Source organism: Rhinoderma darwinii, chromosome 3 (assembly GCF_050947455.1).
Source record: "Rhinoderma darwinii isolate aRhiDar2 chromosome 3, aRhiDar2.hap1, whole genome shotgun sequence".
NCBI lineage: Eukaryota > Metazoa > Chordata > Amphibia > Anura > Rhinodermatidae > Rhinoderma > Rhinoderma darwinii.
Genome location: NC_134689.1, coordinates 102,992,154 through 103,016,811, shown reverse-complemented (window position 1 = coordinate 103,016,811; position 24,658 = coordinate 102,992,154). Strand labels below are relative to the sequence as shown.

Here is a 24,658-nt window from a genome sequence, read left to right as displayed (position 1 = left end):
GGTCATAACTTGGCCAAAAATGCTCGTTTTTTAAAAATAAAAACGTTACTGTAATCTACATTGCAGCGCCTATCTGCTGCAATAGCAGATAGGGGTTGCAAAATCTGGTGACAGAGCCTCTTTAATGACATAGTGAAATCCGAATTTTAGAATTTTTTTGCACATTTATTAAAAATAAAAAACTCTAATTTCGCATGGATGTAAGTATTCAGACTCTTTGCAATGACACTTAAAATTGAGCTCTGGGGGCCTCCCATTTCTCTAGATCATCTTTGAAATGTTTCTGCACCTTGATTGGAGCCCACCTGTGGTAAATTCATTTGATTCATTTGATTTGGGAAGACACACCTCTGGCTATATAAGGTCTCACAGCTGACAATGTATATCAGAGCAAAAACCAAGCCATGAGGAGAACTGCCTGTAGAGCTCACAGACAGGATTGTGTGGAGGCACAGATCTGGAGAAGGGCAAAAAAAAATTCTGCTGCACTGAAAGTTCCCAAAAGAACAGTAGCCTCCATCATTCTTAAATGGAAGAAGTTTGGAACAACCAGGACTCTTCCTAGAGCTGGCTGTCCCACCAAACTAAGTAATCAGAGAAGAAGGGTCTTGGTAAGAGAGGTGACCAAGAACCCAATGGTCACTCTGGCTGAGCTCCAAAGATCCTGTGTGCAGATGGGAGAAACTTCCAGAAGGTGAACCATCACTGCAGCACACATAAAAGCCTGCCTGGAGTTTGCAAAAAAGCACTTAAAGAGGCTCTGTCACCACAGTATAAGTTCCCTATCTCCTACATAATCTGATTGGCCCTGTAATGTAGATAACAACAGTTGTTTTTATTTAGAAAAACGATAATTTTTTACAAAGTTATGAACAATTTTAGATTTATGCTAATTAGTTTAGCAACTGGGCGTGTTTTTACTTTTTACCAACTGGGCGTTGTACAGAGGAGTCTATGACGCTGACCAATCAGTGACCAATCAGCGTCATACACTTCTCATTGTTCCAGCCCATTGTTACAGTGTGATTGTGCAGTGAAAGAAGCTGGGCTGGAACAATGAGAAGTGTAAAATGCTGATTGATCACTGATTGGTCAGCGTCATACACTTCTCTGTACAACGCCCAGTTGGTAAAAAGTAAAAACACGCCCAGTTGTCTATTAAGAAACTAATTAGCATAAATCTAAAATTGCTCATAACTTGTTAAAAAATGATCATATTTCAAAATAAAAACCACTGCTGTTATCTACATTACAGCGCCGATCAGATTATGTAGGACATAGGGCACTTATAATGTGGTGACAGAGCCCCTTTAAAGGACTCTCAGACTGTGAGAAACAAGATTCAGTGGTCTGATGAAACCAAGATTGAACTTTTTGGCCTCAATTCTAAGCGTCATGTCTGGAGGAAACGAGGCAGTGCTCATCACCTGCCCAATACAACCATTGCAGTATAGCATGGTGGTGGCATCATCATGCTGTGGGGGTGTTTTTCAGCGACTGCGATAGGGAGATTGGTCAGGGTTGAGGGAAAGATGAATGGAGAAAAGTGAGTGGCCCAGCCAGAAAAGCCCTGACTTGAACCTAATCGAACATCTCTGGAGAGACCTGAAAATGGCTGTCCAATGACGGTCCCCATCCAACCTGACCGAGCTTGAGAGTATCTGTAAGGAAAAATGGCAGATAATCCCCAAATCAAGGTGTGCAAACCTTGTGGCATCATGACCAAGAAGACTGGAGGCAGTTATCGCTGCCAAAGGTGCTTTAACTAAGTAACGAGTAAAGGGTCTGAATATTTACCGGTATGTCAATGCAATATTTTATTTTTTCCTTTTCAATATATTAGCAAAGATTTCTAACATTCTGTTTTCAATTTGTCGTTATGGGGTAATAAGTGCAGAATGATGGGGAAAAACGTGGCCTCAACATAACAAAATGTGAAAAAATTGAAATGGTCTGCAGACTTTCCAAATGCATTGTATGTATATGTATATAGACAGTATCACACATGGTAGGATATGATACAGAGGCTCAGCAGACAATATCAAACATGAAAGGCGTAGATACAGCAGCTCAGCAGACAGTATCACACATCATAGGATTAGACACAGGCCCCAGCAGACAGTGTCACACATAAACGGCTTAGATACAGGACCCCAGAAGACAGTGTCACTTCTGATAGGCTTAGATACATGGCCCCAGGAAACAGTGTCACACATGACAGGCTTAGAAACAGGGCCCCAGCAGACAGTATTACATGTGATCGGCTTAGATACATGGCCCCAACAGTAAGTCTCCTTAGGGGTTCCAGTGGTTGCAATTGCGACCAGGCCCTGAAGCCAGGGGGACCATGACTACGTCTGCCCACAGTTACTGTAGTAACTAGGGACTATGTAGTAAACTACACAAGCCTCTGTTACTACCATAATATCTCTTTATACTTACCCTCCCTGCTCCTGAATCAGGTCCTCTTCCCCTTCGGGTGCAGTACTGGGTCCTGATGCCATTCAGCATCAGGATGTTGTGTGCGTCGCGCATACAACATCCTGACACTGAACGACGCATCGATCCAGCACTGCACCCGGAGGTGAAGACCCAATTCTGGAGCGGAGAGGGTATGTATAAGGTGATGTTACTATAGTAAGGGAGACTCATGTAGTTTACTACATAGGCCCCAGTTACTACAGTAAGGGCCTGTTCATATCAGCGTTGGCTTTCCGTTCAGGGGTTCCGTTGGAGGTTTCCGTTGGGTGAACCCCTCAACGGAAAGCCAAATGGAAACCTTAGCATCCGTTTGCATCACCATTGATATCAAAGGTGATGGAAACATTGCTAATGGTTTCCGTTTGTCACCATTCCGGCAGGCACAAGACATGTTCTAACTTTCTTTTTAGGTTTCAGAGGATTGTTTACTTACGTCTTGTCCATGGATGATAAATAGATACACAGGAAACTACAGTATGTAATATGTACACGTCTATCTAATTCATTCATGTAGGAGATGGGGAGGCCATATTGGGACAGACGATATATTAGGAGATGGCACTGTTATTTCAGTCATATTTATGGTGTCCCGGAGAACCTCTTTAAATTCTAGAGTGGGTCGTTTTCTTTTGACCATTTAACTTCAGCGCATGTGTCTAGCTGTGAATAGATGGAATTGAATTAATGCCTATTAATCTTCATGGTAGCAGCTGGAGTGCCATGGTGTTCCTTAAAACGTGGAAACTAGCTCTCAAGTTTTCCATGAAAAGTGTTTCTTTCATTTTAAATAGACATAGAGAAACCACCACATGCTTCTAGATGTCAATAAACACATATGTTATTTAGCAGAATTAGCAGATTAACAGATTAATACTTAGAGAGAACAGCTGGCCTAGGAAGAATTGCCCAAGTCTTGAAAAAGCAGGACCTCTTTTCATGTGCTAGTGCCAGACAACAAGCAAGTGATGTTATCTCCTTGTGACCACGACAAGAAGTGCATTGAAAACTCTGATGGATCATAGAAGATGAATTATTGAGGGCACTATAATAGGACACTTCTACACTTAGGTCCCATCCTTAGTTTTTGCCTCAGAGTAAATGTACACTTAAATTTATATTTAAAGCCATGGGCATTTCCTTTGGAGAGACCTGCTGAAAAGCAGTCACTTAAGACCATTTACATAGGAACAAAAGAATTAAACTGATCCCCTACAGAGCAGACAGATGTCATTTTCATTAATCTTCTCCAAAGACTGACACAAATGATGTGTGGGGATGGTTCTCAAGCTGTCTTTATGGGACTTGTGATCAGTGATGTATAGCATATCCACAAATACTTACTAAATGTAAGCTGGAAATATTAACATACTATAGACCACAAACCATCTACCGCCTAGAATAACTGACAATTTTCTTTTTAAGCTTACACTTTGCTGTAATTCACTGTGTTACCTTTATTCAGATAACTGTTAAAGTTGTGCTAAATGACAGTATGTGTCAGTTATTACCTATTGGTAACGCCTCACTGTTATTTATGGTCTTCAGTGTTAGCTGTTTATTTATGTTCAAGTAACCAGATCTAAAAACAATGACTGTTTTGGTTCAGGCTACTAATCTGTCTATTCTCCTTGCTTTACACTGCAGCTATGCTTAACTGATGTACAGGGCCAGACTGGGACTGAAATTCAGCCCTGGCATTTGAAAGCACACAGGCCCACATGCTGTGTGATGAATGTGAAATATGTTTGTACGTTTGTGGGTTATGGTTGATCAAGGTGTATATCACATTTCCAGAATACAAACTTTATTAAGTCATCTGTAGACAGAACCAGAGTGACATGTGGAATTTGAATTTATCTCCAGGAAAAGCTTGATTGCTGTTGACAGGAGGCAGGACCATATTTTTTAAAAGAAAGGCTCCCGCCTGTAATTTGACATCAGCACTGCGTACATAAGTGAATGGAGTTGGTAATGAATCATCTGTCCACCTAAAGAACTTTTTACAATAAATCTAGAAAAAATAATTACAAACTGGAACACTGAGTAATAAATTCACTGAGGTTCTACAAGTCCCAGCATAACCTAGAATAGAATAATTATGCAGGGGAGCACGGAGGTACTACAAGTTCCAGCATAACCTAGTAATAAATAAATACACAGTGCAGAACTGAGGTACTACAAGTCCTAGCATAACCTACATGTTTTTGGGAAAACTACAACTCCTAGCCTACCCCAATGGTTTCCAGTTTTTAGGGTATGCTGTGTATTGTAGTTTCTAAACAGATGAGTGGACAAACCCCTTAATTACCTTAGGCACTGTAAAAAGGTGTACTGGCAGTTCTTAAAGAGGTATTCCCATCATAGACATTTATGTTATATGCACAGGATATGCTATATATGCATAGGATATGCCATAAATGCCTGAATAGTGTGGGTCCCTCCTCTGAGATCCTCACCTATCAGGAGAAGGGAGGTCCACTGACCCCCTATTTGTCAATTTCTTACCGTTGCTTTCTTTATACTCTTCATTGCAAAGGTGGCTGCATGCAAATCTGTCAGTGGATCCCCGTTCTCCTGATAGCGGAGGATCCAAGATGTGGTTTTTATGGCATATACTGCGAATGGGAATACCTCTTTAAGGTAACAGATTCATCTGTGGAAAAAACTTAAATTCACAGTAGGTTTTATTGATAGATTATTACAATTGGCTCTTACAGCCCAAATACACATATAGACAGGCTCAGACAAGTGGTCAGAGATAGAGACGGTCTATTGAAAAGTGCTATTTCCAGACCTAGATCTCCCCTTATGGTATACAACACTGAAGCCACTTGCTGATAGATTGATCCTAATCCTACGCGTTTCAGTATCTCTAATATATGTGATGCATCATCAGGGATTATGGTTTGCTGATTTGTGTGCCGGTTAGCACAGTTTTTGTGCAAATTAATACCCCCCGGCGCGTGCACGACTCTAATGCAATGGCGGCCAATTAATTTGGGGCGCCATCATATCAGGCTTTACTGTGTGGGCCGTCTGACCATCTCTATTTCCATGGGTAAGCTTACGTTGATACCTGCCATTTAAGGCAGATCCCTGTTTGACGTAACAGTATTATATATGCCGGGATATTTCTCCCTTTTTGTACCTACAATTGAAACCTGAGCCGTTTCTCGGTTTGTGTCTCTATTTAGCGTCTCCTCTAAATACTTTGCACTATTGGCACTAGGACCCTCTCTTTGCTGTGTGTCCTCATACCTTGCCATCTCTATACTATCTTACACTTGATATACAGACGCTATAATGATGCAATATTAATATTGGCTTCTGGTCATCACTGAGGGCATATATGTTCATTTGAATTTCTCAAACGTAGGACACTCGTGGTTAAATCATTTTTTCTTAAATCAACCACACTGGTATTTTAGATCCTTATTTTTAATCTGTGTTATTTAATATTGTGTGTTCAAATACTAATAAAGTTTTGTAATCATTTTCATTACTTGTGGTGCTGTGGCTCCTTTTTTTCTCAATTTGTTCTCAGTATGCACTGTCTGTTGCGGAGAAGAAGCGTAATTTCACTGCGGATTTCAGCCTTTGCAATGCAAAAACTGAAATCTGTGGCAAGTCTGCTGTGTTTTCTGCAACGTCTGAATTACATGTCAAATATGCAAATGTTGGTGCAGATTCGTTGCTTAATTGCCCCAAATCTGCACCAACATTTGCAGCAGAAAAATTCTGCCACGTCTGAACGTGCCCTTAAGGGGCAGTCACGCGTGGCAGATTTTGTTGCAGAAATTTTCTGTGACTGAAAATCACTTCCATTCATCTGAATGGAACTTGCAGAAACCCATGCACTAGCTGCACAAACAACCCAATTCAGATTAATGGAAAATTTCTGCAACACCTTTTAGTTTTTATTATACATTTTTATAGTAACAAAAAAATGCAAAGTAAAAATAGTTGAGGTAGCTTTTAAAATAATACAAAGTGTAATATAACAAAAAAAATCACTAGGGCGTATAGGAATATAGAAGACTCTGAATGTACATAAATGGCCATAACTGTCAATATTATAAAGAAAACATAAAACAGCAGAATATATAGGATTTCAATTGTAGATTTACCTTTGCTGAATGTACTTAAGTATATATTGGAGCATTTTACAAATAGTTACTAGCAGGGACTAAAGGGTGACTTCATGCTTGAGTTGTTGTTATAATATTGTGGTGACAGCTTGTCACAAACTGCAGGCAATCTCTCATCAAATGTGGTGCTCATAGCGGTAGAAATATATCACAATTCTTACAAATAGGTTAGGATCCTGTGCATGGAATCCCTTTATTATGAGAACATGTCCTAGAAAAGGCTGTGCAAAATTAAACAACCCCATTTTATTAAAGCAGAACTGTCATCATACTGTGCCAACCTGTATGGAACCTGGTCCACTATAACGCCTACAAAAAATATTGTGCTTTTTGGCTAATAGAGTCTAATAAAGAATACAACAGACTCATGAGAGAAATCAAGTGCTATCCTCTAAGGCAGCTGCAGATGGCCATAAATATCCACCGCTGCAGGAAATGCAACGAGAAAGTTCAGTATGTTTTGGACACCACACATTTTACCATTATATTGTTACACACAATAAGACAGACATCACAGTTTTCAGCTTGATCATTGTCCTATTTTAATGTGTGTGAAATGTCAATATTTATACACTCTACTGTGGTTGTTATAAATTATAAGATACTTCTAACATGTATTTTCCTTCCATTCCAATGGGTATGGCAGGTCAGAAGTTGCTCTTACTGGGTCTTCGCTCTGGCTCATAGAGATCGGTCCTAAGCCGGAGACTTCCTTCTATGACCTCAATATACTCTAATAATGCATATGGACAGGGGTTGTCTTGACAAGACTAAAGGGGGTTTTACACAGGACGATTATCGGGCAGACGAGCATTAATATAATGCTTGTTGCCGCTAAATGCCCTGTGTAAACAGGGGAACGATCAGCAGATGAACGAGCATCTGCTGATCGTATTGTTTTAAAAAAGTAAAAGATTATTATTGCCGGCAGCACATGTCCCTGTGTAGACAGGGAGACGCGCCGCCGACATGATGATAATGCATGGGGACGAGCAATGGAGTAACGACCGCTCGTCCCTATCCATAGCTCCGTGTGACAGGAGCAAGCGAGCGCCGATCAACGATGTCTCGTTGGTCAGCGCTCGCTGCAGCGGCTAAGTGTCGGTCGATGTAAAAGGGCCTTTACAGATGCCTATGCATTTTTTTTCACATAGGCCGTAATGTAATGTCATATAGAAATATGACAGTACATCACAGTTAAAGAAAAAAAAAAACTATAAAAGTCTCCTAATGGGACAAATGTTAAAAATAAATAAAGTTTCCAATTAAATCAAATAACACAGCAAAAGAAAAACAAATACATTGAACATGATTTTTTTTCAATAAATCATTTTTATTAAATAAAAATGATATAACTATAAAAAAAACATGTACATATTAGATATCCCTGTACTCGTAATGACCCATACAATACATGTATTTTGTCAATTATGGTAAACAGCATTTAAATACATACTTTTTTTTAAAGAATTCTACCTTTATAAAAATGGTCATATACATTAAACATTAAATTATATGTGCCCAAAAAAATTCTAAAAAAAAATCTACAACTCGTCCAACAAAAAAATAAGACCTTAAACAGCTAGATATAGGTAGAAATAAAAAAAGTTGCGGATGTCAGAGTGCAGTGAGAGTGCAGATCTTTAGAGCGCAAGTTTTAATCACGAAAAAGTTATCTACATATTTCTAAGGAGCTTTGATGTTCAAGACATTCTAGACATGCATGTTTTATTGCAATAAATCGAATTCACATTTATTTCACGTGTTATTTCACTATTACTTTCCCAAGATGTAACAAGTTGGTTTTCTAATCTTGGGAATATACAGCTACCACCACAATTACCTGAAAGGTGAAGGTACTTGATGGAACCCAGTATTATTGAGGCTAAGAAGGCCAGTTATTTATTTCTTTTTTTTTTGTTGCTTCGATTCCAAGAGCCATGATAGAAGAACTGGGCCATGAAATCAACCTGTGCTTGCTTTTAGATCTTAGTTAAAGGGGTTTTCCACAGGATATGTCATAAATGTCAGATAGACCGCTGGGGCTCGCTCCTATTTCTAGAACGGGGCCCCCATAACACTGTTCTAGCTTTTTCTGCTCCCGCTGCCTCCCGGCCACTTCCTGACTATATGGTCGCTGAGCTATGCTGTTTCCGTAACTACCATAATAGTGAATGGCAGTTACGGTAGCAGCATAGCTACGCTGTTTCCATAACTACCATTCAGTTCTATGGAAGTTACGGAAATAGAGTAGCTCAGCGAGTTACGCTGTTTCCTTCTTCATGGTCGGAAATCACACGAGTCAGTCGGACCACAGAGAGGTAGAACGGGGTTTAGGGGGCCCCGTTCTAGAGATGGGTGAGGGTCCCAGAGCTGGGACCTGCATCTATCTGACATATCCTGTGGATATGTAATAAAAGTCCCTGATGAGAAAACCCCTTTAAGGGCCGTTCAAGGGATTTGCGCAGTAATGGAGAGAAATGTGTCAATCAGCGTCTGGAGAGCGGGAGAGGTTGGTTAGCGTAAATTTAATGCATATCATTGAACTCCAGACCTGCAGCGCTGGCCGCGCACGGCAAATATAACCTGTATGTTTTTGGAAATGACTGAGTATTAACGATATTGTCTGTCACTACTTTATGCTGCCCTCCGACAGGGCAGCATGAATTCTGACGAAGCTGCTTGAAAGGGTGTGTCCAGTTTAGAAACCCCATTTTTATATTTCCTATTAGGGAATTCTGAGTTAACAGAGGTCGATCCTCCCTTCATGATCCTCATCTATTGGCCAAAGTGGTGAGTGGTTACGTAGAGCATCTCTTGCTCTAGGGGACCAGCCCTTTTCTGCTTTACACAGATAACCCATAGATTGAAATGTGTGTAACACTTAAAGGGAGTCTGTCACCACGTTAGACACCCCCAAACCACTAATACCCCCAAACCACTAACACCACTAGATAGGTAAAGGGAATACAAGTTTAAATATACTTATGTTGGTGACCATACTGATTCGCTCACGCGTCATATACTTATGAGATGCTAAGTGTCTGCCATGTAGGGAAGTGTCCTTGATTCTCGGTTGTAAATGATGGAAAAATAAAAAAGTTATGGATCTCAGAATACAGCGGCACAAAACAAATTGCATTTTTCTTTGTAAAAGTAGTACATTATAATAAATAACTATATAAATTTGGTATCGACTTAATCATTTTGTCCCGCAGAATAAAGTTAACATGTTGATTTTACCACATGGTAAATGCCATAAAAACGAAACCGAAAAAACAATACAGGAATCAGTTTTTTTTCCCATTCTACCCCACCAATACTTTTTTTTCAGTTTCTCATTACATCATATGGTGCCATTAATATCTACAACTCTTCCCGCAAAAAACAAGTCCTCGTACGGCTATGTGAACTGAAAAAAAAAAAGTTGTGGCTTTTGGAAGAATTGGAGGAAAAAACGAAAATGAAGAAACAAAAAATAGCTGCTGTGGCATATAAACTTAAGAAATCTCCATTTCATGCAATCTCCATATAGACAGACATTAGCATTATAGTGAGAAGTGCTCAGTGCCCTTTTAAAATGGAGACAGCAGGGCCAACACTAAGGGGAGGGGGTGGGGCAAACTACAAAGTCTGTAATTGCCCAAGGCACCATCCCCAAGGGGGCCTCCGGGATACAGACTTTTTGGCCTCCCCAGAGGAGCACCAGTTTTAACTGCATGGCGCCACTTGGGCCGGGACCCTTACTTTACAGTCCAGAAGAGGCCTCCGTCGCTCTGCTCATCATGGGATTAGTGTAAGGTTTCTATAAATTGTATTATTTTGTGGAAAAAACAGGGGATATGAAGGGGCATTATTTGTTACGTGGGACACTATTCTACTATGAGGGGGCACTATTTTCCCATTAGAGAGCACTATTTCTTATTAGGTGGCACAAAGGTGTGCATTTTTGTTGTGTGGGGGCACAAAGTGTGTTGGTATTATTGTTTTGGGGTAGAAATGGGGATTTATTTATACAACACCCTTTCTGCCCCAAATCAGTAATAACAACCTCCTTTATGCTCCCACTCAATAAAAATGCTCACCTTTATTTTCTAGTGACTCAAAGGGGCATTATTACTTTGTATTGGGCACAAAGAGGGTCATTATCACTGTTAGCATAGAAAGAGGGCATTATTACTGTAAAAGGTGCATTATTACTGTCTAGGGGGCACAAAGAGAGCATTATTACTTTGTAGGGGCACAAGGGTGGGCATTATTACTATGTGGGGACACAGAAGGGGCATTATTATTGTGTGGGTCACTAAGAGATACACTATTACTGTTTGGGGCACTGAGAAGATCACTGTTAATGTGTGTGAGCATTGTTTCTGTGTGTGGGGTACAAAAGGTAGAGCTATTGCTTTGTGGAACACAAAGGGAAACACTTTTTTTCAGGGTGCTGTCTGTGTGGCACTTTTTATGTCAGGGTAACTACAGCTATGACACCATTATTTAGTAGGGCACCGTTCAACACAGCTGATACAGTAATAGGGGCAGATGGTACAGCACCAGTCACAAAATTGGGGGTAGCAGCAGGATGGGGAGTCTGTATAGTTTAGTAAAAGTATGGAGGGTGGTGGAAAAAAAAATAAACCAAACTCTGCAGACAAGCAGCAAACTCTGCAGACACAGAAGAAATCTCGTGGCTGGAAGTAATCTCCATGGAAGTCTGGGTCAGATGGAAAAGACGGGAAAAGTGTACGATTACAATCAGAGAAGACATCACCTGTGAGTCACTGGATATACCTTTACTGTATTCATTAATAAGGTCTGCAGTGAGCCTGCGTTCCTTACCACTATTTGGTCACTGTATAGTGGTAATATTGGTCTTTATATAGTGATTTTTATTCAGTAACAGTATAGTGGTATTATTCAGTGGTAATGATATAATGGTCATGGTGTGGAGGTATTATTTGGTCCTTGTATAGTGTTATTATTGGTCTTTGTATAGTGACTGTGACTATAGTATGTGACTGTGTTGTTGGCACGATATTTCAGCATTTGAGGCCCCACTTTTATGGGAAACATACATGGTTTTGGAGTAAGATATTCAGCCAGCACATGTAAACGTGATGTTCTGGGGTGCGGGTACCTTTCATAATGTAGTCTATGTCCCATAAATGCTAGTCATGTTTGGTATGTGAATCCAAAAACATACTCATGGATAAATTGGATACCTGAAGTTTGGTACTGCTGTGTATATGTGTGTAGACCAACTCCTACATTACTACTAATGCTGGGTAAAGGTGGAAGGGGAGCAATCATTTCCCATTATGATGCTATGCAGTGTAGGGCAATATAGGACTTTATGTCATGTAACAAACTGTAAACCAAAACTTGTGCTGCGAGGAATTCAAAAAGACCTTCTTCTTGATTCTCAGTGCATATTTATCCATTTTAAACAAAGCTGCTCTGTTTATTAGTTTTCCATATAAAACTGTATTGTGGATAGCTAGTGATATCCAGTGAGGATCTGTATATTTATCCTACCAAGGAAAGAGAATTAGTAACCTCAAACCACAGCACTGTCTAGAAGGGTTTGATTCACCATCTGAATGACTTATAAGATGCCAGCTGACCAGATCTTCTCTTTCATATGCATATTGTATGAATCATTTTCCTTACACACAGATTATTTCCACCACTGGATTTCTAGAATGCGTTTTAAAAGACAATTTCACATTTCAATCCCTAAGTCTATTTAATATTCAGTGGTTAATATTACATGTCCATGTTCCCAGAAGGACTCTTTTAATAGCTGGTGTATTTTTTTTTTAATAACCTAAAAAAATTACTGCCAAAATAATCCTATTGAATAAGACTGTGTATGTACCCACAATGTTTTCCTGTGTTTATGGTTCACATTGCCAGTGACTATGACCATTTCAGTAATGTATACTTTCTTTGATTACCAGGTACAATAGGACTCATCCCTGTGAATCTAAGAAGATGCCCTCTACATCTTACCGAATTGTGGTTTTGGTGTCGAGAAATATTTAGGTTTATCTACACACGGCCTTTATTAATGCAATGGTTATCTAAATGTATCACAGGATACGTTTAACACTAGTCGGCGTATTTAGACATATTGGTCTACGATAGCCCCATACACGTCATTACGTATCACATGACTAACATACGTGATGACGCTGCATGCTTGGAACGGTCTGGGTCACAAGGTGCCGTTTTTATATATATTGTGAATTGCAAAATAAAAAATGTAAAAAAAGTTTTTTCAACAAGAAGCTGAGTGCCGAGTCTTGTATTAATGTTAATTAACCAAAGCCATGCAAAACTCCTTCAAATAATATTAATATTAACGTGATAGCTCCATGCCTGCAGTTACCATGTCACTCATTGACAATGTTTATCTGGAACAGGAACAATTTGTTCCCCATTCAAGGGTATCTTTAGATTTGCATCTAAATATTGGAACAATTGCCTAATGTATCATGGAAGAATCAAGGATGAAGAAAGAATACAAAATGACTGCAGGTCATGAGAAGTAGCCCAGACAAAGCTCTGCTTTCCATACTCTTCTGCTAAGCCAAAACTCACGATTCAGATAAACTGCCTGCAAATGCACAGAGAATAGAAATAATTTAGGACTATCCACTGACCGGACATTTATTTTCCACTGCTTTCTACCCCAAGGGGACTCTGTCTAGTCCAGGACTGTCAAATAACCAATGGATATGCAAATAACCATTTACATGTCGTGAGGATTATTTGCATTTGAAAAGTGTGGACTTGTGTACAAGTTTCAGAACAATTCCTTCTTATATAGTATTACACACTGATGTAAGCCAGACGTGGAAACCTGCTTTGTTATTATATACTACAATTTTTCTTTCATGTTTAAGTGATGACAACTGAATCAATTGGAGTCATGAAATTGATGACACATGAAATATACAGAAAATGAGGAAAAAAGTTTAAGGAGAAGAGTGTGAGAATGCATTTGAAATATTCCATACATACCACTATCCTGCCAAAAAGAAAGGGTCTAAAATATTTTTTTTTTCTTCTCAAACAGCAAAAGCTAACGACAAGTTCTCCAGGTTTTTCTTATTAAATGATTCATTAGCTGTCAATGAGTCAACAATTCTGCTGGCTAATACATACCACTTTTACAGTTCTGTCTCCATTTTTCTGTTTTTATGTGCAGTGGTATCATGTACACAGCAACTGTTGTGATTGTGCCTTCTATAGCTACGTCCATACAGTTCCAAGCCCCCATGAAAGAGACCTGCGCAATTCCTCGTCTACCTGACTAATCATTGAGTAGAGCAGCGAATATAGTTTAGGAAATGGGGTAATTACTTAGTGACGTTCGCTACTGAGAGAAGGTAAAGCTGGATCTCCATGCTATCCAGATTTGCCAGTGTCACTCACATCACTACTAAAAGACTGGTGATGTTTATTATTATTCATATCTGCCAGTCCACATGGCATGGCTATATGATAGTATGGAAAAAGACTGGAAAGACCGGCAGGGAACATCCTGCTAGAGTTTCTCATTAGTATCACCCATTGTTCAGGTTGTAGCCTTTTTTAATTTTTTTACAAAAACAAAAATAACAGAGAAACTTTTTTTATTTAACTTATTTTTACATATTTATCTGGACAGAGTAAAACTTTGGAGTTATTGAAAACTGTTTTTTGTTTTTTTCTGCATAGGATTCTGCTATTAAAAGAGGTACTCTAGTCAAAACTGACGTCAATATCAATGGTGCAGAGAAATAATTAGTGCCATAAAAGGAAAAAAATCCTTTTGTTGCCCTTTAATTTAATTGTAAAGTTTGTTAAAATCATCTTTTGTCGATCAGATGTCCATTTTTTGTCCATCAGTGGATGGTTTTCTCTCCTGAGAGGATGCTAGGAAATATTGCCATGTTTTGCCTATTTACAGAATCCAGTAGAGGGATTATATATTTATACAGATGACTGCATTGATGTAATGAATCGGGGTAGGGAGACAGACAGGTGAGCCCTAATCTACCCACAACTCAGCCCCTGCCTACTTGCACGGCCCGTCCTAAGTGACGGCGTACAACTAGGCGACAGTCCCTACGCTCAGTAAGTGCAAGACAGACAACACAAGACAAGGGCACACCGAAGCAAGGGGGGGTAGGGGCAGTTGCCCACGGAGACACCGTGAGCAACAGGCAGTGGTGAACGAGCCGAATCAAACCAGGGGAGTACGTAATACAAGAAACAGAGCAGGAGAATAGTCAGGCAAGTCAGGGTCAATAAGTAACAGTGGTCAATCGGGTGAATAGCAGGAATCGCAGAACCAGGAAACCAGACAATCACAGGCAAGGAGCATGCTGCAAGTGAGGGTGTAAATAGACCAAGGGCGGGAGCTAGAACCGTCAAGCCAGGCTGTGATAGGTTCTCCCTCTCCTCAGCCTGCAAGCCTGAGTGGTAACAGATCGCGTCACTCTAGCAGACCTTGGAGCTGATGAGGGCTGATTAACCCCGGGCGTCGACACAGAACCTGTGTCTGGCAAACCCTTTACAATTGATCCATATAATGTCATTTGGTAGTAATGCTCCAAAGAAAACTGTCTGGGAGGCCTTCCTAGAATTTCGGGACCCAAGATTTTGGCGGGTGCCAAAGCTACATTTATTATTTGTTCTTCATCCTTAGAAGGGGTGCTTTTTTTTCCACAGAGAATCCTCTGGTCACAATTCCTAGAAAAGTCTCCAATAGTAAAAATTGAGAGACCAGAAGCACAGTAGATTCATCAGGCAGAATTGTAGTTGGACAAAGCAGATGGGCAGAAATGAAGCCAGGTCAGTAATGGGTCAATACCAAGACAAACCTAAACAGGAATGTAAAGATCCTTCCTACTTAGCGTCACGAAGGGTCTGTGGACCCACTGGGCCGCACCGCCTTGGCGGTATGGCAGCTGGCCAACAGGGCGCAGGTTAATGTCTATAGTTCGTATAGGTACGTGTGGCAGCTCGGACAGTAGCAAGGCAGGCTCGGCTGGGACTTGGCAGCAGGTAGACGTCAGGTGAGGTGAAGCAGGTCAGGCGTGCTATACAGCATGGCACGACTTTAGCTCAGCAAGTACTCGAACAGGATAGTATGGAATGCAGGGAACAGGAACAGACTAGGAGACCATTGCATAGACAAACTAGGGAAACACAACAACGCTCAGGCATCAAAGCAGGGGGCTGGACCCCTCTTATAGTCCAGGGTACTCACGGCCTGATGTTCATCAAAGTCTGGTGCGCACACTGCCCCTTTAAGAGCGGGCACGAGCGCACCCTACGGGGTCCGGCTGATGTGAGTGGAAACGAGAGCTGGCATCTCCTGAGGAGGAGGCTGGGGCCAGCGCTTGCCGACTCGTGGCTGCGGCTGTCAGGGGGAGATTGGAGCCGACGGCCCGCAGCCACGGACATGACACTTAGTCACTAGAACGATGTCCAGGGCAGGACTGTAGGAAACAGTCCAAAGGATCACTGGACTGTACACCAGAATTTCCTTTTTAAACTTAACTCTTTAATCATAGGCAAGCACCTGACAAAGTTCTGTCACCTCAGAAGTTCTGGCACATGTGTCCAGAATCCTACTTTGATGGGCAAGACAAGTCAAGTAGATTTATTAGTGCAAATTATTCCTTAGCTTGCTCTTGTGTTTCTGGTGAGATAAATATTAGAAAGTTAGAGTAGCAGCATTCTGTAACATATAAATACTATATTGTCTCTGTTGTGTCTCAGCAGATGCTGTTATTTGAACGTACATTATACAAGGTTAGCTTGAATGCTTTCTCATGAGTGTCCGCCATTTAGAAAATATCCTAATAAAGATAGTGGATGTATTCAAAAATGCATGCAACATGAAAGCCCATAGTAATCACGTGGCATCCAAAAAGAGAGGGCCGATGCAAATCAAAAATACTTAAAAAAAACTGAGCATAAACCATAAAAAAAGGGATCACGTTTCAGCTCCTTCTGGCCTATTTTTCTAGATTTGTTCAAAAGTGAATGGGGAGATTTATTAGGATTCATATTCATAGAGTAAGACCTCCTAATAAATTAGGCACATCTCTAGCTGTCCGTGCGCCTGAAAGTAAAATCGACACCAGCTATGTGTTAAATATAACAAATTATAGTACATTTGTTCAGCTGTGGTTTGCCCTGCTTCCTTCCGCCAAGCTCCGCCCATTTTTTAAAAAAAAATTCAGTACAAAAGTCAACATTTTTCTTACAAATTGTGACTTTTGTGACTTCTCTACACCAAGCAACTGGTGCAGAAAAGTTAATAAATTCCGCCAATGACAAGGCGCAGGCCCTTTTACACTTTCTTCTACATCCAAAAAACCTGCAGCATATTTATTAATATATAACAACTGGCTGCTGCAAGATTTAAAGTCTAAACTACAAAAAATAAAGTAATTATTATCAATCCTCCTCTACTCAATTGAAACGAATGTGAGGGTATGTTCACACGGGTCGAATACACCGCAGCGTATCCAACCCAGAACAAGCAGGTAAGAATGGTGCTTTAATTTGGTGTTTTAATTTATATTCTGCCATATTTACCGCTGCGGATAAAGGCCGCCATAAAAAATAGACTTAATTCTAGCGTTGCCATAGTAACGTGCCCCTGCTCTTCCAGATGCTCTGTGTCCAATCACCCTCCTGTGATAGCGTATCAGCATGTGATTGGCTGCAGGGGTCACATGTGATGAAATGTCATCACAGGGGGCAGCATAGAAAGAGAGCACCTGAAAGAGCAGGGATGCATTGCTATGGCAGCGATGGGAGAAGTTTTGACTTTATTTTTGTTTTTAAAATTTTAGAATTTGCAGCGTGATTACAGAAAATTCTGCCAAAAATGGCATTTGCTGCGGAATTTGACCTCCCTATTGAACTCAAGGATGAAATTCTGCAACAAATGCGCAGCGAATCTGCAGAATAAATTTACATGCTGCACATTTATAATCCACATTGCAGGTCAATTTCTGCACGTATTCTGTGGATGAGATTTTGCTAAAATCTCATCCACTTTTCCACCCACAACTCCGGATAGAAAATCTGCAGCAAATACGCTACGTGTGAACATACCATAATTCATATTTTTAGCTGACAAGCAAACTTTTGCCTGTGCGTGGAAAAAAATCTCAGCTTCATTTCGGAAAGTGAGACTAGAAGGTTTTCTTTTAAATGAGGAACTCACAAGTATCCTCAGTGATACACACGCCAAATTTATAAACATTTGGTCTCCTTGTGGCTACCCTTCAGTCCATAATACATCATTTGGTCCCCTTATGCATATCCTTGTAGCTTATGTTAGTAAGGGCCGGCTCACACTAGTGTCAGGCTCCTGTCCATGGGTTCCGTTCGACCTTTCCATCGGAGGAACTGATGAACGGAAAGCCAAACGGAAACCATCGCTTCTATTTGCATTACCATTGATTTCAATGGTAAAGCTTCCGTTGCAGTTGGTTTCCGTTCTGCAAGGTTTCCGTTTTTCTTGTGGAAACAATAGCGTAGTCGACTATTGTTTGACCGGAACCCATGAACGGAATCCCAACCCTGATGTGAACACACCCTAGTCTATAGATCATTTATTATTATGTTTTTTAATACAAATTACAGTAGATATGACTTATGACTATGAGTGTTGACTATGCTTCTTATTCTACAACAATAGTTATTTATTTGTTGTTGGCTTCTGCTTCTCATGGAAATCGTTTGGTGATGATAGCAGAATGGACAATTTTTCAATATTCAATATTCAATGCTGCAAACATGGTACTAAAACATTCAATCAACATAAAAAATATGATCCACTGAAATCCTGTGATTTGTTAGGGAAAATATCAGACATGATATACTAATCTGGCGCAACTCAGTTTGTCAAGCAGTAGAGCTGAATGTCAATGGGCCCAATCATGGCGATATCTTGATGTGATATGTGGGTTTTCCATAGGGCTGCAGGATTAATTTAGTAAGTTGCTATGATACACACATAGTATAGCTTCACGAAAGGCAAAATCAGCTCTGCTACATCTGTAATCTTTTTACTAGTTGATTCAAATAATGTAACTATGTAAATGGTTTTGCCTATCTAGCTGTTAAGCTCTACCTTGCTTTGCCACAGACCCTCTGCATTTTACATGAACGGAATACAGATGCCATAAACTGTATTTTTTACATTGTTACAGTATCTCTCATTTATATAGTGGATAAAAAACTGAAGCCCCTAATAAGGAAACATTTTACACAATGTCTAATTTTATTGTAACACTGGCCAAATGCCACTTGGAGCCTCATCATAAAGGTCCCACCAAGAAACTCTTTATTAGAAACAGTTTATTGTACTTAACTGGGAAATGGAGAATAGAATAAAAAAGACTTGTTGAAAAGTTAGCACTGGCAGCATGGAAAACACATTGGCACCTACGATGAGAACTGGGAATAGTTTGGATCACTGAACATCATGGTTCAGGGGCTTTAACATGTGCTCTGTAGTAGAAACCTGCTCCTGTATTCAAAATCATTGGATTAGGTAAAACAATTCAATATTACACTTTAAAACGATACAATTACCACCCACGTTATAATCGCCATTATGATAACCTTTCCTATCAACAGATTATCATTGGATTGTATATGTAGTAGAGAGCACAAACTTTGCCGAATGTGTGTACCTGCCATACAACGTGTTATATTATCAGTCAAATAACACCACTTATTTATAAGATAATAAAAGGACCACTGGGATAATAGTTGCTCCTTGGCTAAATATAAGCTCAAGATATAAATTTACAAGAATGTGATGATCATTGTCATATACCCTCTTAGTGTATGTTAAAGGGGTTTTCCCATGAAGGACATTTATGACATATCCACAGGATATGTCATAATTATCGGATAGATGCGGGTCCCACCTCTGGGAACAGCTCCTATCTCTAGAACGGGACCCCCTTATCCCCATTCTAGATTTTTGTGCTCACTCTGACTCCCAGCCACTTCCTGATTACATGGTCGGGAGTTATGGAAACAGCATAACTTGCTGAGTAAGGCTGTTTTCGTTACTCCCATAGTAGTGAATGGCAGTTACGGAAGCAACGTAGCATACAAGCTACGTTGATAGCGTAACTACTATCCTAGAGGAGAGAAAGCAACAGAACAATAAACAACCTATGATGAATTCATCAAATGGATAATGACCCAGATGGTTCATCTTAACTGATGACAAAGATCATAGACAACAAGTGATGACAGTTTTAATTTGGCCCAGTCAATCCTAGTTCTTCCCCAAATATCATCTTTTCCAAAATACAGTGGTGTTTCCATAAATTTATAAAATCGTGGACCATTGAAAACGTATACTAACGTGTACCATTTTCTTTTTACGTCTGTGTTTTTTATAGCGTGTACGTCTAGCGTATAATCTTACGTCGGTATACGTTTCTGTCCATTTTTTACCTAAAGTATACTTTTTTTTTTTTTTTTAAAGTGAACACTGATAGAAAAAAAAACAAAACGGATAGATTTACTGTATGTAAATGGATACAAACTTATAGCATTCCGTTTGCATAAGTCGTCTATTGAGATCAATGGCAAAAAAAGTTGCGTCGTGTATACCTTTTTTTGAAGTACAGAACTGCGTAGCAGACTATGCTTTTCAGTATTTTCAAAACACAGTATCACAACGTAAACCATGACAAACATAGACCAAACGGATGCTATTTTGGTCTACGTTGGACCCATTATAGTCTATGGATACGTCGAGCTATACGTTTCAATACTTTTTTAGTGTTTAAAAACGTTTACGCTCTGCAGATGGCACAAACGCGATGTGAATGGGGCCTTAGGTGATGAACATGGGCTGTTACTTGGATGCCTGTTAGGGTATGTTCACACGCTGAGTCAAAAACGTCTGAAAATACTGAGCTTTTTTTCAAGGGAAAACAGCTCCTGATTTTCAGAAGTTTTTTAAGCAACTCACGATTTTCGCGGCGTTTCTCACAATAGAGTCTATGAAAAACGGCTCCAAAAACATCCACCGAAGTGACCTGCACTTCTTTTTCGTGGGCGTTTTTTTACGCGGCCGTTTTTAAAAACGGCTCCGTAAAAAAACGGCCGTCGGAACACAACGCCGTTTTTCCCATTGAAATCAATGGCCATTTGTAGGCCTACTGCTTACGATTTTTCGGACATTTTTCAGGTGTTTACGGACGAGAAAACGGCCTAAAACGCTGTGTGAACATACCCTTAGGGTATGTTCACACGCTGAGTCAAAAACGGAAAAACAGCACTTTATTTTCAGACGTTTTTTAAGCCACTCGCGATTTTCGCTGATTTTTTTACGGCCGTTTTTGGAGCTGTTTTCAATAGTCTATGAAAAACAGCTCCAAAAACTTGCCAAGAAGTGACCTACACTTCTTTTTCGTGGTGTTTACGGCCCGAAAAACGGATGAAAATAAGCCGTGTGAACATACACTTATGAGCCCGCCAGACCAGTAATGAACAATTAGTCATAGTGAGAATAGGTTACTAAAAATGAGTGGAGAATTGTCTCGAAATATTTGTGTTAAAATACAACTTGATCAGCCGTCTTCTAAGGGTATGTTCACACGCAAACTCAAAAACGTCTGAAAATACGGAGCTGTTTTTAAGGCAAAACAGCTCCTGACTTTCAGACGTTTTTTTAGCAACTCGCGTTTTTCACGGCCGTTTTTGGTCAATGAAAACCGGCTCCAAAAACGTCCCAAAAAGTGACATGCACTTTTTTTCGCGTGCGTCTTTTTACATCCCGTTTTTGGAAAACGAGGCGTAAAAAAAATACAACGCCGTATTTCCCATTGAAATCAATGGCCAGATGTTTGTCTGCATTTTGCTTCTGATTTTTCAGCCGTTTTTTTGGGACGTTTGCGTCCCGAAAAACGTCTGAAAACACTACGTGTGCACATACCCTAAGGATAGTGCAGGTGAATTTCCTACAAGTCACATGGACAACCTGTTTTTCCTGTGTATGGACATCAGATGCGAGCAGTTATAACTACTGACCACTGGGGAGCACAGCAGATGTATGATGGATGGAGGAAGCCTAGCATCGGTTTTGTGCATTTGCAGTACAGCTTTCTGACCGTGAATAGTCATCATGAAAATGCAACACACATGACTACCTCCTAACTGAAATCCATGCCTGTCCATTGTGTTGACCACATTTGATACATGAGTAAAGGAGAACAGTTTGAAGAGCCTCTCACATTATTTTGTGCTTCTAGGGGAGAAAAGCTCTGTACATACGGTAGGTGACAGCAGGGACTATACTACAGGGCACAGGGGTCGTGCAGCTCCACACTAGTGAGCTATACGACCTCAGTTACGCCTATACAGGAGTGCACAGAGGCTTCAGACCCCCTACTATGGAGACATACAACCTTCATGTGCTGCCGTATGAGCACCATCGGTGCCAATATGTAAAGAACTACATACATTAAAAAGCTCCTTCATACAGCATCCAACTGAGGATGCCAACAGCAAAAAAACTTCTGTATGCCTACCTAATATGACTATGTGCATGAGGCTTTATAGTTAACTATTTATAAATTGCATTGTCTCCTGCTATGTGTTAAAATAAAAAATCCGTAGGTGGTTGCAGATCAGTGTAGCTGTGTAGTCTGGACCGCCCCCTCACAGGTATTTATTGTTTTTTAACAACTGTGAGGGGATAGTCCAGACTACACAGTCCGACTGATCTGAAGAGGCCATCTCAATTTTTTCAATGCACTTTAAGGGTCTGTTCCCATGGCATGGATTTGCTGCTGATAATTTCGCATTACAGTCTATAGCTGGTCTTCATATGTTCCAAGTGAAGCCGACGGGACATGACACTGAGTAACTAACATGTCAGAAGTTGTGGCAAATGATAGTAAGGCTATGTTCACACGCTTAGCAAAAAACGCCTGAAAATATGGAGCTGTTTTCAAGGGAAAACAACTTCTGATTTTCAGACGTTTTTTAAGCCACTCGTGTTTTTCGCTGCTTCTTCTACGGCCGTTTTTGGAGCTGTTTTCAATAGAGTCAAAACGGCCGCGTAAAATAAATGGTCCGTCAAAACAGAACGACGTTTTTCCCATTGAAATCAATGGGCAGAAGTTAGGAGGTGTTCTGCTTCCGATTTTCCGCAGTCGACTACGGTATTGATTCCGCCGAAACGACTGAACCCTTAAACAACGGTGACAAACGGAAACCATTTGCACCGGATCCGTCACCATTGAAATCAATGAATGTTTGTTTCAGTTTGGATTCCATTCATGGGTTACCCTAATGGAAAGCTCCGACGGACCCCATTAGTCTGAAACATTCCATCAGAATGTCATTTTTTGTGTATGGGCTACTTAAAAGGGTCAGATAAAAATGTTAGGGTACACGTGTCTGGGACCACCGGATGCTGGGATCAAAGGGACCACCGCACCTGGCAAATGGCCGCATCTCTGTATCTCATTGAAAGTTCCCCATAACTGACATGCGCCAAAGGGGTTCAGGAACGTTAATGAGAGATATTGCTCCTCCAGTCTGAGCATTATTGGGGTCCCTGTGATATTTCCTGGCACGTCTTAAGTGGAGTTTCCCTTTATACAGAGTAGTATGGAAGACTTTGCAATAAAAGTTCAGCTTCCAGCACAGACCTTAGAACACACAGAAATAGAACTTTCATAGAACAGTGTAGGGGGGGCACAGAATTACACATAACGTGTATTGTTCTATGTAGACTGAGCTGGTCTGACCCCTATTAACTAGATAGGGAATAATCCCGGGCAGTTCACCTCATAGACAGTGCATTGCGCAGCGGGTTTTGAGTCACTTCTTACCTTGTCCTCGCTGAGGTTCTGCAGCAGCTCCTTCCCCGCAGAAGTCTTAATCTCCACTCCGTGGTTCTCCACTTCTTTGTTGCCCGTTGTCTTCTCCGGAGTCGGGGTGTTTGCCCCTTGAAAGGCAGAGTTGCTCTTCCTACCTCCTCTCTGCCCCACACTGAGGCAGTCAAAGTCTATGGTCTTACTCTCATATGCGCCCTCCACATTGCAGAACATGCCCCCGTACTTCACCCGGGGAACCTGGTCTGCCGTGCCCGGGCGAGCTAGATACGCCGGCAGGTCGTCTTCCTTGTCCCATCCCCTGTTGCCTGATGCCATGGCTGAGACAGAGCGGATCTGGAGTCGAGCACAGTCCTGCGAGCAGGGACAGGAGGAGAACAGCTGCGGCGTTGGGCCAGAGGTGGCGCTAATGAGCCTGATGTGCGCTCAGTGACACGAATACACAGACTCCCGGTGCTCGTTGTGTCGAGGTCACCGGTCACTGGTAATATTGTATCCTGCGCTAACCATGACAGGAATAGTCTGTATTTTCTTTCCTTTTTGCTGTTTGCTTGTTCTGGCATTGCCTGGAGCACATTAAATAATCATACACATGCTCCGTATGCTGCATGTAATACTGTACATTATTATATTGTTATCTAAATGACATGTATGTTTCATAAATATATATATATATATATATATATATATATATATATATATATATATATATATATATATACTTCACTACTATTTCACACTGTTGTACAGTTCTATAAACACAAAATTCATTAAAAAGGTGCGCCATTTTTTTCATGAGGTAAAATACGGATTAAAAATATGTCTAACATGCCTAGCGAGTTGTGCCAACTATATTATGCCATGTGTAACACATTGACACAATTTTTGCCAACTCGTAAATACGACAGTATGGATAAATCTCCACCGATGCTCCAATGTGTAAGAATAACAGTATGGACACGTATTTATATCTCTTACATATTAGGAATTGGATTAAATGTAATTGCATTTCAATAATATTCTGGTGGGCATGAGCGTAACTACCCGTGGCGCAGGCATTGCAGCTTCTATGGGCGCAAAGGCTGAGGGTGCTCATCTCTACTGTAAGATGTACCCTCAGAGGTGAGGGGGGGGATA

General features: G+C 40.6%; 1 protein-coding gene and 1 long non-coding RNA gene across 2 annotated transcripts in view; one reads left to right on the top strand and one right to left on the bottom strand.

The window, feature by feature from the left end:
• The window catches only part of LOC142749019 (uncharacterized), a 101,621-nt gene extending 88,771 nt beyond the window's left edge, over nt 1-12,850 (top strand). The window contains exon 3 of the long non-coding RNA XR_012882356.1: nt 12,587-12,850. This is a non-coding gene — a long non-coding RNA (uncharacterized LOC142749019). The remainder of the gene's footprint in view (nt 1-12,586) is intronic.
• DPYSL3 (dihydropyrimidinase like 3) overlaps nt 1-23,970 on the bottom strand; it is a 156,077-nt gene extending 132,107 nt beyond the window's left edge. The window contains exon 1 of the mRNA XM_075856518.1: nt 23,519-23,970. Coding sequence (XP_075712633.1) covers nt 23,519-23,839 — 321 coding nt within the window. The 5' untranslated portion in view covers nt 23,840-23,970. The remainder of the gene's footprint in view (nt 1-23,518) is intronic.
• Nucleotides 23,971-24,658: the final 688 nt, after the last annotated feature.